The sequence below is a fragment of the Schistocerca serialis genome, chromosome 4, assembly GCF_023864345.2.
Source record: "Schistocerca serialis cubense isolate TAMUIC-IGC-003099 chromosome 4, iqSchSeri2.2, whole genome shotgun sequence".
Classification (NCBI taxonomy): domain Eukaryota; kingdom Metazoa; phylum Arthropoda; class Insecta; order Orthoptera; family Acrididae; genus Schistocerca; species Schistocerca serialis.
Window position 1 is genome coordinate 513,485,969 of NC_064641.1, and position 16,967 is coordinate 513,502,935.

General features: G+C 42.8%; 1 protein-coding gene across 1 annotated transcript in view; it reads right to left on the reverse strand.

Annotated features, from left to right (window-relative positions):
- Positions 1-16,967, reverse strand: part of LOC126473939 (juvenile hormone esterase-like) — a 128,573-nt gene that overhangs the window by 59,102 nt on the left and 52,504 nt on the right. Inside the window, exons 4-5 of the mRNA XM_050101298.1 lie at positions 8,619-8,804; positions 2,190-2,389 (exon numbers count right to left, since the gene is read on the reverse strand). Coding sequence (XP_049957255.1) covers positions 2,190-2,389; positions 8,619-8,804 — 386 coding nt within the window. The remainder of the gene's footprint in view (positions 1-2,189; positions 2,390-8,618; positions 8,805-16,967) is intronic.

A 16,967-nucleotide genomic window follows, 5' to 3' on the forward strand; every position in this document is an offset into this window, starting at 1 on the left:
GTGCGACGCTACTTCCCTTAGAGCATAAATCACGCTGCTGTGCAATGTGATATGCTAACTTGTGCAAGGCAGGTTTTCAGTAGTAAACAGGAAGTGTGGAGCCGTACAGTGAGTCAAAACATTTTGTTCAGTAGGAGGTATATATTGAAACTAGAGAAACAAATACTTGGTTAAAGGACCACATTTACACATTAATTTTCAAGTTATGCTTCTTTTAGACAAACATGTCTCTCACGACAGTATGGAGGCAAGCTCGGAACACGGAATCTTTACTAATACGATCTCACACACTCTCGTCTAAAGATTTATACATGTATATGTTTAAATCATGAGAAGGGGAGAGGATGAGGCAACGACTTGTAGAACACATGCGAGAAGTCACTGATGAGGTCCACGTGGTTACTGTGGTTACCAAGACAATGATTTTCTAATCATGAATCTGACATCGAATGAATCGTTCGCAACATTATTAATCTGCCCTAATCGTATTAAAAAATAGTAGAGGATACGGCGCGCAGAAGTAGGTGGCAAAGCGGCAACGGTCAGTCTACTCAGTCTGCTACAGTGTGTGTGTGTCCTCCAAGTTCTGCCAACCCATCAACTTGGCCGGACAATCTCTGACGTAAGGTATTACAAACCTCACCCACCTTAGCCTACCAAGCGTGTATTGAGATACAAAGAGACAAAGCTGACGACAGTAGACGCTATAGTGGAGAAGATGTAAACGCTTAATAATTACGGGCACCTCTCACACGACGATCGTTGTGGACCAGTTTAGCTACGAATCGTGAGATACAGAAACTAGGAAGATGTTTTGAAGTTTAATTAGTGGTACTCCAGCCAACGAGTAACTTCACGTGTTTGACTTTCTAAGCGGTCAAAATCCTTTGCACAAAACGTAAACAACGTACACATGTGAATGGGATCTCCGAGAACTCATTCATTTACAAACCATTTAATAATGCCTGCTATGTGGGTTAATTTGTCGTGTCACCGCCAGACACCACACTTGCTAGGTGGTAGCTTTTAAATCGGCCGCGGTCCGCTAGTATACGACGGACCCGCGTGTCGCCATTGTCAGTAATTGCAGACCGAGCGCCGCCACACGGCAGGTCCAGAGAGACTTACTAGCACTCGCCCCAGTTGTACAGCCGACTTTGCTAGAAAAGGTTCACTGAGAATTACGCTCTCATTTGCCGAGACGATAGTTAGCATAGCCTTCAGCTAAGTCAATTGCTACGACCTAGCAAGGCGCCATTTATCCTTTGCTATGTATCTAATGAAGCATGTACAGTAACAAGACCAATGTTCACCAATTTTGGATTAAAGTTAAGTATTCCAGCAGCTACGTACTTTTCTTTATAGCATTGATTACGTATCCTGTTTCAGACCTCACGCCAGCCTACGTGAGTTTAAGCGCGTGCCCTTCGGTTACCCGTCACTGTGGATTGGCGGTCTTGCCAGTCCACAACATAATTCTTCTATAAAATTCTCCTACAATATTCGCCTCTTTGTAGTGTTGCCTGTATCACCCAGCAATATTGTGTTTCTTCCTCGACGTTGTTCATCAGACATGACAACGTTCAGCCATTGTTTTACGTTTGTTGTTTGATAACTGTCACTAACCGGCGGCATTGAAGCGCCAAATCTGAGACCGTTTCGACAATACACAATCATCTGTACATGTCTGATTTGACCTACACACGCCGAAGTACGTGGACATGGCTCTCCGCCGTTCCATGACGGTTATGCACACTGTTACAGCTCACACACTTACAGACTTACAGCACACTTTTGCACTAATAGTTGCAAACTGAATATAGGTATTATCTGCAAGGCTTGAAGTCTGATAATCATCAGTGCTTGTAATTAATGTAATGCGCTACACAGACACTGGACGAAAATCTGTCAGTCCCCTCACGTACTTATTTTGTAGCGCACATACCGCGACGTGGTAACCTTTAGACGTCGTGTTCAAATATTTCTCATGCTAAAAGAACTCGACGCACTTTTGTTAGTCTGTATCAAATATTTTTTACAGCTGCGATGATCGACTGACATCTAAACTGGAGGAACAAAGCATTTTTTCATCTGGTTGGCAACAGCCCCGGATTTTCAGGAAAACTTTTCCATCGAAAGCGCAGATGTTACTGATAGCGATCAGAGACATTGCTTAGGAACTGACGTACCTCGTCTGTCAGGATCAACGAATTATCCACTAGCAGGTCTGTAGCGCTGACAGAGCGCAGGAAGTCCACCAGCTGCTCAGAGTCGTCCGTCTCGAAGCCAAGAGCTGCTCCCAGACGAAATGCGTTCCTGCGAGCTGCCTCCAAGGGGCCTGGGCGTCCGATGAAGTTTCCGCTCTGCAGGATGATTCTGGAGAACAACCCTGTACGAGAGGTTAAGCACTCAAAGTACGTCGTACAGAGTCAACAATAGGAAAATGAAAAGATTAAACTTAATAAACACTACAAATGAGCGTCAAGCTGTCCGTACAAAATGGAATCACGCTGCACACTGAGGTAACAAAAGTCGTGAGATACCTCCTCAAATCGTCTCGGACCTCCTCTTGCCCACCGTATTGCAGCAACTCGAAGTAGCGTGGACTCAAGAAGTTGGTTGGTTGGTTGATTTGGGGGAGGAGATCAAACTGCGAGGTTATCGGTCTCATCGGATTAGGGAGGGATGGCGAAGGAAGTCGGCCGTGCCCTTTCACAGGAACCATCCCAGCATTTGCCTGAAGCGATTTAGGGAAACCTCGGAAAACCTAAATCAGGATGGCCGGACGCGGGATTGAACCGTCGTCCTCCCGAATGCGAGTCCAGTGTGCTAACCACTGCGCCACCTCGCTCGGTGCTCAAGAAGTCATTGGGAGTACACTGTAAAAATACTGAGCCATGTTGCCTCTATAGCCGTCCATAGTTGCAAAAGTGTTGCTGGTGCAGGATTTCCTGCACGAACTGACCTCTCGATCATGTCCCATGAATGTTCGATGTGTGGTCAGATCATTTACTCGAATTGCCGATAATGTTCTTCAAACCAGTTCGAAACAATTGTTGCGCATTGTCATCCTTAAACATTCCATCTTTGGGATTATGAAGTCCCTGAATGGGTGCAAATTGTCTCCAAGCAGCCGAACATAGCCATTTCCGGTCAATGATCGGTTCAATTGGACCAGAGGACACAGTTCATTCCATGTTAACACAACCCATACCATTATGGAGCTATCATCAGCTTGCACAGTGCTTGTTGACAACTTGGATACATGGCTTCGTGGAATCTGCGCCGCACTCGAACCCTGCTATCAAATGGTTCAAATGGCTCTGAGCGCTATGGGACTTAACATCTGAGGTCATCAGTCCCCTAGACTTAGAACTGATTAAACCTAACTAACCTAAGGACAACAAACACATCCACGCCCGCGGCAGGATTCGAACCTGCGACCTAGCAGCAGCACTGTTCCGGACTGAAGCGCCTAGAACCACTCGGCCACAGCGGCCGGCCTGCCATCAGCTCCTACCAACTGAAATCTGACCAGACCACGGTTTTCCAGTCGTCTAGGGTGCAGCCGATGTGGTCACGAGCCTATGAGAAACTGCACGCGATGTCATGCTGTTAGCAAAGGCACTAGCGTCGGTCGTCTGCTGCCACAGCCCATTGACACCAAATTTCTCAGCACCATCCTAACGGATACGTTCATCGTACGTCCCATATTGGTTTTTGTGGTTATTTCACGCAGTGTTGCTTGTCTGTTACCAGTGACAACTCTAGGCAAACACCGCTGCTCTCGTTCGTGGTGAAAGATAATGCCTGAAATTTGAAATTCCCGGCTCACTCTGTGAATCTCGAATTACTGAATTCCCTAACGATTTCGGAAACGGAATGTCCCATGCATCTAGCTGTATATACTATTCTGCGTTCAAAGTCTCTTGATTCCCAACGTGAAGCCATCATCACGTCGGAAACCTTTTCAGATGAATCACCTGAGTACAAAAGACAACTCCGTCGATGCACTGCCCTTTTATACCTTGTGTACGCAATGCTGCCGCCAACTGTATATGGGCATATCGGTATCCCATGACTTCTTCACTTCAGTTAAATGAATGCGACATGTTTCGAACTGACACTTATGGGTAATCAAGGACTAAGCCGCATGGTGCAATAGTTACGACACTCTTCCCGCATTCAAACAGGTTCAAATCACCACACGACTTTCGAGATTTAGGTTTTCCGGGGTAATCTAATGACTCTTTTGGGCACAGTGATTGACTTTTCGAGTTGTGAAATTCCATCCGTTGCTACATGATGACGCATTTTTTTGCATGTACTCCAGAAGCCTTTGTTTTGCGGTGCCGCCACTGATGCATGTTGTCGAATCCTTCCCTTGTAATTCTGCTGTGCTTCAGCAGATGTCCATAGCAGTTGTTTTCTCGCGTTCGCCTCTATCGCCCAGCTTCATTTTTATGAATGGTTATAACACCGAAGAAACGAGATCAAGGGCTGCATCCGAAGGTGCAGTTGAGACAGATTGCTATTTAAGGTCGATTTTGCTCGTTCTTGTCGAATGATATTATAGAAGGAATTTAACGTAGTTGAAAACATCCACTGTATGGAATGGTCATCAACATCTCCAGATCTAAATCGTGCAAAGTAAATCTGGGGTGCAATGAAAAGAAGAGTTGCACCTAATCATGTGTGGAGAATGGTTCTGCCAGACTTCCCCACGGTCTTCCTCACAAACGGAATTCCCTGTGAACAGCAGTCTTGAAGCACATCATAGGCAGTGCACCACGTCACTGCCATACGGATGTGGCAGTTAGTCGTCTGGTAAGCTGGATGTGTATTAACATTCAGTGTAAAGATGTTGCTGCTGGTAGTTACGACTGTTTTTCATGACTTAGGCGATATTTTACAAATTCAGAGTCACGGGACTGGTTGTCCCACTTGAAGACGGGCCATGTACGACGCCCGAACAATGTCCAGGGTGTGCGGTGGTGTGGTATGTTGTTCTGCCTACTGAAAATGTCCACTCACCTTTCGGTGATTTTCTGCAGCACACGTGATTCCCTGTTGGAAAGCGAGTAGTGTTCCTTAGCCAGAAAACCTGTAGTTGAAACTAACCACTCTGACCGTATCTGAAGCGTGCATCAAACGTTTTCTGGTTCCAGGTTTTACTAGCTGTTTAATTAAAGTAAATAGTTGTATGAAAATTTCGACATACTGTCATTTTCTGCGTATAAAATATGTGTTTCAGTGTTTTTGGAAATTTAACCCTTGAAATGAAATGAAATGTCGTGTAGCTAGGGCCTCCCGTCGGGTAGACCGTTCGCCTGGTGCAGGTCTTTCGATTTGACGCCACTTCGGCGACCTACGCGTCGATGGGGATGAAATGATGATGATTAGGACAACACAATACCCAGTCCCTGAGCGGAGAAAATCTCCGACCCAGCCGGGAATCGAACCCGGGCCCTTAGGATTGACAGTCTGTCACGCTGACCACTCAGCTACCGGGGGCGGACAATGGGATAATTTTGTCTGGGTGTAGATCAAATATCGTAGGTTCCCATTAATAACGGATTGTTCTAAATTCCACCAGTAAGGGTGTGACGTAGGGGACGAAAGATTTTTTTGGAAATATGTCGCTATTAAGGTAATTTTGAAGCTAGCAATCCAAAAATTGGTATTTGATTTCTCGGTCAGAAATATAAAATGCGAGTTTCAGCATTTTTGGAAATCAACCACTAAGGGGGTAAAATAGTGGGTGAAAGCTTTTTTTTAAATAAATCGTTATTAAAGTACTACTAAAGCATTTTTAAAGTTATGTCAATAAAAATTTGTATTTCACTTATCGGTTAGAAATTCTGCTTCTAAAGGGGTCAAATAGGGATGAAAATTCTTAAGAAAGTATTTCTTTATATTGAAATATTTTTAAAGCTAAATCTGTAAAGATCGGTATTTCACCTGAAACAAAAATAAAACTGAAAACAGGCAACGCAGACCACGCAGTCTACGGGAACGAAGCAGCTGGAGCTGGGTTAGTCGTATATTTCTCGTTTCCTCAGTACCATAAACTGCCGAATTACATAGCATAGATTTCTCCTCGTGTAAATGGCTCACTCACGCTATCCAGATACTAATTACGTCGCTATCATATACTCAGTTAACAAAAATTCAGATTTTCACATGTCACATTATATCACTTTCATTCCTTCATCGACTCTAAGAACCAAACACCCCAAAGAACTAGTAATTAACAAAAGACATAATATTGGCAAAGGATGAAACTTATTTACGAAAAATACATTGTTTTGTGTGCCGAAGATTTCATTTCCTTGCCTGTACGATAGTGACACCTCTTAGCTATTATCTTAACTACTAGCACCTAGCTGCACTATAAGAACACACATGTATCACGGATAATTTGTCCCGCCTTCCTCCTGTGCCTGCTCCTCTGGGCACCCTCCCTCCCTTCTCTCCCTTTTCCCTCCCTCCTCCTTTTCTCCCCCCTCCTCCCCCGGGCCGCCGTTCCCCTGTCCCTCTCCTCCTGCCCCCGTCACCTCAGCCATTGGCATCCTTTTTCTCCCCTCTCCCCCACCTCACCCCTGTTTCCCTCACGGCAGGTCTCCGGACTCGCACACGCTAAGTGGACATTCGCGCGCCGGAGATCACCGCCATCAGTGTTTCATGTGTGCCGTCATGTATAGTGTTCAGTGTTCACCGTCACACTCCATCGTTCACCAGTGCCATCGACATCTTCAGTGTTAGTGCCTCGTGTCAACAGTTTGTAGTGTGCATTGTCTTCGAGTGTGAACGGCCTCATGTTTTTTATGTTTATGTGTCTACTGTTTTTTCTCCCGCCGTTTTGTTCCAACCCATGTGTCTTCTCTGTTTTATCATTGTACTATCTTTGGCTGAAGAGCGGCGTATTGTGCTGCTGCCAGCCTACCTGTTATACTGGTATTAAAATCACAATAAAGAAAAAAAAAACCGGATTATTTGTGACTCATCACTACCTGTATGCAGCTACATGATATCGTCAGACTATCGTCGTAGGGGCTACAGTTCGGTCTTCAGTAATGCAGAGGCAATGTTTCTTTATGCATAAACCGACGCATACAACGACCACAAGTTTTTGACGAACAGATCTCAGGTTGCTTCTGTAGAACCATACTACTGTGAGTCAGATCAGTAGCGATTTGAATGTCGGACGTTAGGTATAAATGCATCACAAAGGCTTGAGCAGTACCTTCCCATTAATTTTGAATTTTGGCCACTCAGAATATTTTTTTGTTGAAGAAAATTTTCTCTCCTTCTATTACTTTTTCAAAATGTGTGTATTTAGTTTCAGAACTTTTCTAGTTAATGCACTGAACACTGCCATATATCAAATGTCTTATGATTAAGCCTAAACTTACTAAGTAATCATTTCGACAACTCGTTAACAAAAGATGATCTCTTCTCGAACATTATTTCCTGAAGAGTTTATTAACAAATCTGTCAAAGTTGCAGTATGCATGTTAGGCGACTAGTTTCGAAGGAGCTGATTCATTCTCAAGCCTGACCTACTGAGGCTACAAAAAACAGTACGTAGTTTTCAGTGAGCAGTGAATACAAATGTGAAATAAGTGAACACAAATGTGAAATTACGATATGAACAGTTCAAATGTGACAGAAATTATGTACTTGAATTCAGACATACCTGCACTGAAAGTGCCTGCTCTCAATAACTAAAATCATAACAGCTATACAAGCTTTACAAAGTAATAGTAAATGAGTGTCACAGCCAACATATGAGTGCTCAGTAAGTCAGAATCAAACTTGAGACCAACACAGCCAACAGTACCAGGAAATGTTCGATGGCGTTGGTGTCGAGTCTAGTCTACAAGCGCACGTCCGCAGCCAATGGCCGTGTCACGTTTTAAGTGAGGATGCATCAAAACACCTTTATTAATCTTTACATCAATGAAGTAAATGACAATGGCAAATATACAGGCATTGCACAAATGCAAATTATAGGGTCGTGCGTACTAGTTTGTACATTTAAATATAAGACAGGTGTTTCATATTCTGGCACTCGTCCACAGCCAATCGGCGCATCATATTAAATAAGAGGCATTCCAGCGTCTTTATTAAAGAGTCGCAGTAAGTAAAAAATGACAATAAAAAATAAATAAATAAAAATACATTTGTTGCGCGACTACAAATTTTGTGTCATACAACACTAGCGACGTTGAACTTCTCCTTGTACTGTTGGCTGTGTTCGCCTGCAGTTTGATTCTGATTTGTGTTGATTGTGACACTCATTTACGATTGCAGTATAAGGCATGCATTGCCATTGTGAAGTTAGTTACTAAGACCAGACGCTTTAAATGCTGGTATGTATGAATAAAAATAATTAATTTCTTTTGAAAAAAAAAGGCTTAAGTAGGTCAGGCTTGAGAATGAACCAGCTGCTTCGAAAGTAATCGCAAACATACGTACTGCAACTATGACAGATTTGCTAATAGACGGTTCGCGAAGTAATAAAAATAAGATTGCTGGTACTGTATCAACAAAAATGTTAAAACTGAAAAATTTTGCCCATTAGTGGAGTAGTGAGTGACGCGCCAGATACTGACCAGCTGTCAGCGGCGACGCCAAATGGATGGACGAAGTCATGGCCCCCGAGCTTTCTCCAAACAGCGTCACCAGCTCTGGGTCTCCGCCGAAGCTGGCGATGTTCTGCTGCACCCATGATAGCGCCAGCTGCTGATCTTTCAGGGCAGCGTTGCCAGGGGCAACCTCGTCACCGGTACTCAGGAAACCTGCAAACGCGAGCAGCTTTGCTAGTTCGAACATCTGTAGTTTTGTCCTATTGTAAATATGCTTTATTTTTATAATTTTTTACCATAAAGCCATTCATTTGAATGAAACTTTCCTTTGCCACTTCCCCCTCTCCCGTCTCTCTATCTCTCTCTCTCTCTCTCTCTCTGTTTATATTCCCCGATTTCAAACAGATCATTTAGTTTAATATCCAATGAAATAAAAATACCATCATGAGAGAGCGTATTGCTCTTACGGTATATCCGAGAACTATAAACAGGCCCACATAATTCCGAAATGTGATGATGGCGTCTCTTATCTAACTTCAACCGACAATGCAGAGCTCCTGGTCTAGCAAAACAATAGATTCATAGTCTTTCACACAAATGTTGAATAAAATTACTTCTTTTAATAATAATAATAATATGAATATTTATATATGTGTTTGGATAGAGAGAGACAGAGAGAGATTGATTTTTGATTGAGATTTTTACATTATGTAGTAACTGGTACCCGAATTTTGGTTGCTGCCTCCTTGAACGATCATCTTCTGAACCAGTTGGTAACGTATTACAATTTCGAGGAATTTATTGTTCTTTAAAGTTTAAAATACGACTCTGCTAGTTACTTGGCCGTATTGAGGATAGCTTAGATCCCAAGTTTTCGTAGCTTTTCATACATAAGGGACCACTGTTGTAAGTAAATAAGATTAAACAGCAAACTGCATTTCGTGAGAAAAGGAGATTACTTAGCACACAAACTTCCTTCAACCTACACGTCCTGCTACATCAAAATTGGTCAATGGAGTTCAACACCATACTATTGTACAATAACATAATCCAATTACTGTAATTAAGAAATTATGAGAGGTTGTTACTTATTGAATGAAAACTATAGAGAATGCATTTCTTTTCCTGTATTTTAGTGAACTTTGTACACTTACAATTCTGTCGATTGATAGACGGCGACGACAATGAAGTTCACCTCCTTTTCCAAAAACAAGATTTTTGGCAACTCTTACACATACTTTACTCGGTTTTATCACTAAAATATCAATTTTCATTAAATGTAACAACACATTCTGAGCGACGGTTTCACAACTACTATCGTTGCGGGTTGCGCGCTAAAGAGTTTGTTGCTGTCAAGCTGCACTTCACTTCACTTCAAGTACTTTTTGAATCAAATTTACATTTACGGTATTTACATACATTACTTAGCTTCTCAGAATAAAATCAGACACAAATTAGTTTTAAAAAAAACAGTGCGGCACACACAACATTACAGTTGCTGGTAGTTTACAAGTGTCTTACTTGGGCCACCTACACTCTAGGATGCTGTTAGGAAAAAAAGGAAACGAACTGGAATCCTCATAGCTTTGACGGTCAGGTTTCACATAGTGACATAACATCAGAGCTCTCCAAACAAACTGGGAAATGCCTGGTGCAAAGCACCTAAACTTGAGATGTCACATCAGTCGAATAGCAGTGAATAGTAAAAGAGTGAATAGTGGATCAGTCGTAATACGAAAATAATACCAAGCGAGATGCTGCAGTGGTAAGACACTTGTCCCAAAGTCGGGGAGACGGCGGTTCAAATCTACAACCATCCAGATTCAGGTTTTCTTGTTTTTTTTCTCACAGTTGCTTAAAACGTGACAAGTGGTTCCTGTGAAAAGAGCACTGCCTATTTTCATCACTATTCCTAACTAGAGGTCCATCTCTAATGACGTCGACGTCGATGTCCACAGATCAACATACTTAGAAATGCTGATGCTTAAATTGACTAGGTACTCTATTCAGATACAATTCTGATGCTTTGCTATTTGTTTTTCGAAAAAAGTAATCAACAATTTTTATTTTAGTTTCGATGAAGTATTTGATTAATTGAAATCTTTTAGGTAGATTCGAACTGAGGTCTTTTGTTTCTTCTTAAAGTCTCTACTCATTATGTAATGTGAAGATATAATGTTCGTTTTTCTTTTGTAGATATTACCTTCAGTATATTGTTACTGAATCCACTGTTTGAGCTGTCATCAGTTCTTGAGGACTGCAATGATATCAGCATTGCACACTCAATTTTTTACAGGAATTCCATCTTAACCACCTTTTCTCCTTGTTGCTAGTGAATATTTGGATGCAGTTTCTTGACATATTTACAGATGAACCTAATACATCGTGCGACGGAAATGATTCTTGCTGTGAGATGAAAACGGCATAGTCTCAATGAACTGCGTCCATTTAGATCGTATCCGGTACAAAGTACACTGGTGTCCAAAATTAAAGCAACAAATGGAAATTTTGGAAGGTTGCATTTATTTTGCCACAAAACAGCGTAAACAGGTGATATTAAAGTACAAACATTATAAAGAATACACAACGTAATCAACGGCAACATGCATAACGCTTCGTTTTTTTTCCAACTTAACGGATTTTCATACACATTGCGACAACTGGTTAATGTGCTCAGTATGGGGTGTGACCACTTCTGGCAGCTATACAGGCGTGAAAACGACGGATCATGCTGCGAATGAAGTCATGAATGTCATATTGAGGCAATAACGACCACTCTTCCTGCAGAGCTACTCGCAAGTCTTGGAGAGAGGCAGGTGAATGCTGACGTGATGCAACCCGTCTCCCTAGCGCATCACAGACATGCTCTATGGGATTCAAATCGGGAAATCGCGCAGGCCATGGCATAGGTCCAATATCTTCCGTTTCCAGGGAAACATATACCACCTGTGCCCTACGAGGTCGAGCATTATCGTCCATCACCTCGCAACAACTGCACACGAGGTTCCAAGATCTCGTCAAGATACCTAACAGCAGTTAAACCTTGCCGATTTACCCATACAATTTCCCACGCCGTTAGGAATCCTCCTCGGTATCGGTCTCTTTCCACAATGTTTGGATCCCGAAATCGTGTTCCACGCTCCATCCAGATGCGAATCCGTCGAGAATCACTCTCCAGACCAAATCGGGACTCATCTGTGAAAAGAACATTGGCCCACCGTTCGATCGTCCAGGAAGCATGTTGACGACTCTCCTCTAGACGTTCTCTTCTGTGAAGAGTGTCAGAAGTACACATGCAGCAGGTCTCCAACAATAAAAGCCACTCTGCTGAAGCCTTCTGTATACCGTTTGCCGCGGTACAACACGTCCTATGGATGGTGCGAGGTCACATGCCAATTGATGTGCAGTACTAAGGCGATACCGTTGTATCCTTACAGCCAAATAAAGGTCCTCTCTTTCTGATCTTACACGTGGTGGGTTCTGCCCTGGTCTTCCGGATACAGTTTCGGTCTCTATAAATTCTCGCCTCATGCGAGAACTAGCGGAACGATTCACATTAAACCATCGTGCCACATCAGTTTGCTACTGTCCTCCTTCCATAATTCCTACGGCCCTCCACCGCATAGTCTGGTAGACGTCTTCTCTGCCTCATACTGTACCATCTTTTACTGTGTACAGAGCGATTGTGGGAGTGGTCTACCCGTTTTATAGCTGCCCTGACGTCATCGTTCGCATGTTTGCCCGTTAACCGGAATGCCATCTGCCGTGCAGAACACGATCATGTTCTAGAATAATAGAGGATTATTGTTAAGGTGGTTCGATGAACCCTCTGCCAGGTATGTAAGTGTAATGTGCAGAGTATCCATGTACATTTAGATGTACGGACATCTATTGACAGTTTGAATGATTATGTCGTGAATTACACACGGGAAGGGGAAATAGGAGTTTGTGCTTTAATTTTGGACACCAGTTTAGCTTGGAGAGAAATAAAGCACAGGCCTATGACTTTTCTGGCTAGAATGGAAATGCTTTGAAGATAATGCACAATCTTCAGTTGATAGTGCCATCTAGAGTGTAGACCTGTAAGCAAAGAGATCGTATCGTATGAGCTGAAGAAACAGAATTAATTACCAATACCTGGATTTTTACTTTGTACGTATCAATTTTTGTAAATCTTTGTTCACATTGTTGTAGTTTTTTGGACGGGAAACTACATGATTTTTGAGCTACTTACTGTCGTTGAAGAGGTAATGTGTACGTTGAGTTATGAATAACTTAGAAGTGGAAAATTATGCTCACAAAGTAATGAACATTTTAGATAAATATACAGGAAGATTAACGAATGATGCTGGAATATGTAAATGACCAGAAAGTTATTTGCATCTGCAATTGTATCTCAGGAAAAGTAGTGGATTGGGAAGACTTCTGTTTACGACGTAAGAGTGTACAGAAATTATAGCAAGAAATGTGGTCGTGTGATATATGATACGACATATGAACAGTTTGTGTACTGTGTATTAAACAGGGGATCTAGAAACGACGAAGAGGCTTCGTCCCGCCGTACCGCCGTAGCCCTCAGTGGTTCACAAACCCACAACAAGCCACAGAAAGTCCACCCACCCCATCGCCACCCCACACCGAACCCAGGGTTATTGTGCGGTTCGGCCCCCGGTGGATTTTGCAATCCAGTTGAGATGTATAGGGTGGGGGAGTGTCTGAAAACCATTCACATATTCTTCCAGCAACATGAACCCAAATTTTGTTGTGTTGAAAAATAGGGGTAGCAATAGCAAGCAGATGTTGATTGAAAAGCAACACCTGATCGTTCAGAATGTTTAAATACAGTTACTGGTTCGTGCTAGTGATCGTCTCAGTGAGCGGGCCAAGTCATCAAAAGTGTAATACCCCCCAAAACATCACGATTCACTTCCGGCTTGAACCTGACGTTCCACACATTCAGTATGCAACGCTTCACATGATCTTTGGTGCACTCGACGACGTGCGTCATCTGAATATAGACAAATCCATGATTCGTCAGAGTACATTACGTTCCGCCGATCAGCTACCGTCCACTTTCGACTATTTCGCTTTATGTGCCTCTGTGAACAATGACCTTATGCGATGCGACCGACTCCAGATGTTCACTACGTCCAGTTCTGGTCTTAATGTTCTCTCGCTTACAGTTGGTGATGGACTCTCATTCATCGTCTGCAGCAATTCCTGTTGAGTTTGGAAGCGATTTTGATTCAAAAGCCGTGAAACGCATCTCCGGTGCCCCTCAGGTAGGATTTTTTTCCGACCACAATTCAGAAGTCGTGTTTCGTGGTCACGTTTGTTACACCACTGCCTGTAGACACGTTGAACAGTCTGCCGCGAAACACCAACAGATCCATCAATTTCCCACACCATAATATATGGCCATGGGCGCTGCCAATCACGACTATCCCTTTACGCTACTCTGTCACGTTCTTACATTTACCCATGTTTACGTACAATGTCCACTTGGATCACAAATGTCCTAACTGACGGCTTATTATTTTGAGGAAAGTGGTCTTGGTGATTGAACCGGGGACCTAGAAACGACGGAGAGGCTTCGTCCCACCGTAGCCCTCAGTGGTTCACAACCCCACAACAGGCCACAGCAGTCCACCCACCCCACCGCCACCCCACACCCGAACCAGGGTTATTGTGCGGTTCGGGCCCCAGTGGATTTTGCAGCCTTTACACTCGTAAACAGTCGAGATACATTTTTCAAATGCAAGTTGTACAATAATGCATTTTATTTTATTAATAATCCAATAATGCAAGTAATATGTTGGCAGATGCAATACTTATGCACTTCTACCGATGATTATTGGAATTCAGTAATTAACTGCATGATTCTCTTAGTATTTTACCTACCAGTCCGTAATTATTCACATGATTTGTTCTGTACACTTAAACATAAATTGCTAATGACTGCTGAAACGTAACTTATGGATACTTGTTGTTATCTTTGTAATGGAAGTGGATAGTATCATAATTCATCACTGAGTATGGCGTGGTTATCGAATAATTCAGTTGAGACAAATATGTGATGTTTCTTTCAAAACAAAATATTAATTTTGCATCATTGTAACGATGAACACTATTGTGTGCACGTTATTCTGGCATCAATGCGGCAGTGGTAATTATCTATGCCAATTCATGTCTGAGTATGAAAAATTGAATGTTTGCTAACAGCGGTTAAAATTTATGCTTGATATTCTATCGGTTTCGGAGTGTAAAGAAGTAATGCTATCACAATTACTTCGCACCCTTCACCATTCTGCGACATCCTTTCCACATGACATTTCCGCTGTTGAATGAATCACAACTGGAAGTGTTCCGTAGTTTCGCAAATGATATATCAGATGAAATCAGAAATGATATATCAGATCCCATTGTCGAGTTCACTAAAGAAATAGGTCAAATTAAATGTTTTACACAACATTTCGGTTTTACATTGAATGTTATTACAAGTCTACGGATTCATGCTGTGTTTTGTATTGCAGCAAGTAGGATATTTGGAAAAGCGCACATAAATGATCCTAGGACACGAAATATATGGGTTTATATTATAATACAGGGCGGCGCACGAAATGTGTTACCAATTGTTTCTTTTGCAATTTACGACGTACATTACATATCCCGCTGGGATTTCTACAGCAGTACCAGGAGACCTTGGAAAAACAAATGAGTTACGAAATGACGTGTAATTCACGATACTGCCGCTAGGAGACTAGTAAGCAGCAATGGCTGACAATGGAAGACTGACGACACAGCAAAACGAAAAGCCTTGTTGTGACTCAGAGGCGTTTTCGACAACATTTTAACAAACGATGGGTCCCTTGCAAGAAGACCATCAACAGGTTGTACGATAAATTTGTACAGGAAGGAACAGTATTGGAAGCGAAGCGATCTCGGCCTAAGCCTGTTTGTTCGCCGGAGGATATTGAAGCGGTACGAGTTGCTGTACAGAGAAGTCCCGGGAAATCGTGTAGAAAGGCAGCAGTGCAACTGGGAATATCCAAACGCTCCGTTCAACGCATTCTTAAAAGTGACCTCCATTTGTACCCATACAAGATGACCTGTGCACAGAAGCTCACTGAAGAACACAAGCAGCAGAGACTACTGTTTGCTCAGAGGGCGGAGGATAGGGAAGAAACTCTCAACAACGTTTGGTTTTCAGACGAGGCGCATTTTCACTTAGACGGTGAGGTTAACAAACAAAATGTACGCTTTTGGGGCACTGAAAACCCACAAGTGCTTCATGAATGACAACATTATGCTCCGAGGATTACAGCGTGGGTAGCAATTTCCAGTCACGGACTTATTGGACCCTTTTTCTTTGAAGAAACTGTGAACAGCGAGCGTTATTTGAGGATGCTTCGCAATAGCTTCATTCCACAGCTTCTTGCTACTGCCTTGCCCTTAAACACGCAATGGTTCATGCAAGATGAAGCAAGGCAACATACTGCAAACACTGTGTTGGAGTTTTTACACGACCATTTCGACATGCGGATCATTTTACTCAGGTTTCCAGGTCGCTTCAATGACGGACAAAATTGCCCCCCCCCCCCCCCCCCCCCAATAGTCCAGACCTCAATCCATCTGACTTTTTTCTTTGGGGGTACCTAAAGGAAAAAATTTTCCCGAAACGTCCACGTGATTTAATGGAGTTCAGAAGACTTATTCTTCAAGCTTGCAGTGAAATTACGGAAGACATGTGCCGTAGGGTAATCACTAACTTCAGTGTTCGTCTGAAGGAAGTTAGGAAACGAAATGGTGGACATATTGCGGATGTGCTGAGTTAGAACAAATCTCTATGGACGGCTCTTCATTGGTTCCTTTCATCTACATCTACATCCATACTCCGCAAGCCACCTGACGGTGTGTGGCGGAGGGTACCCTGAGTACCTCTATCGGTTCTCCCTTCTATTCCAGTCTCGTATTGTTCGTGGAAAGAAGGATTGTCGGTATGCTTCTGTGTGGGCTGTAATCTCTCTGATTTTATCTTCATGGTCTCTTCGCGAGATACACGTAGGAGGGAGCAATATACTGCTTGACTCTTCGGTGAAGGTATGTTCTCGAAACTTTAACAAAAGCCCGTACCGAGCTACTGAGCGTCTCTCCTGCAGAGTCTTCCACTGGAGTTTATCTATCATCTCCGTAACGCTTTCGCGATTACTAAATGATCCGGTAACGAAGCGCGCTGCTCTCAGTTGGATCTTCTCTCTCTCTTCTATCAACCCTATCTGGTACGGATCCCACACTGCTGAGCAGTATTCAAGCAGTGGGCGAACAAGCGTACTGTAACCTACTTCCTTTGTTTTCGGATTGCATTTCCTTAGGATT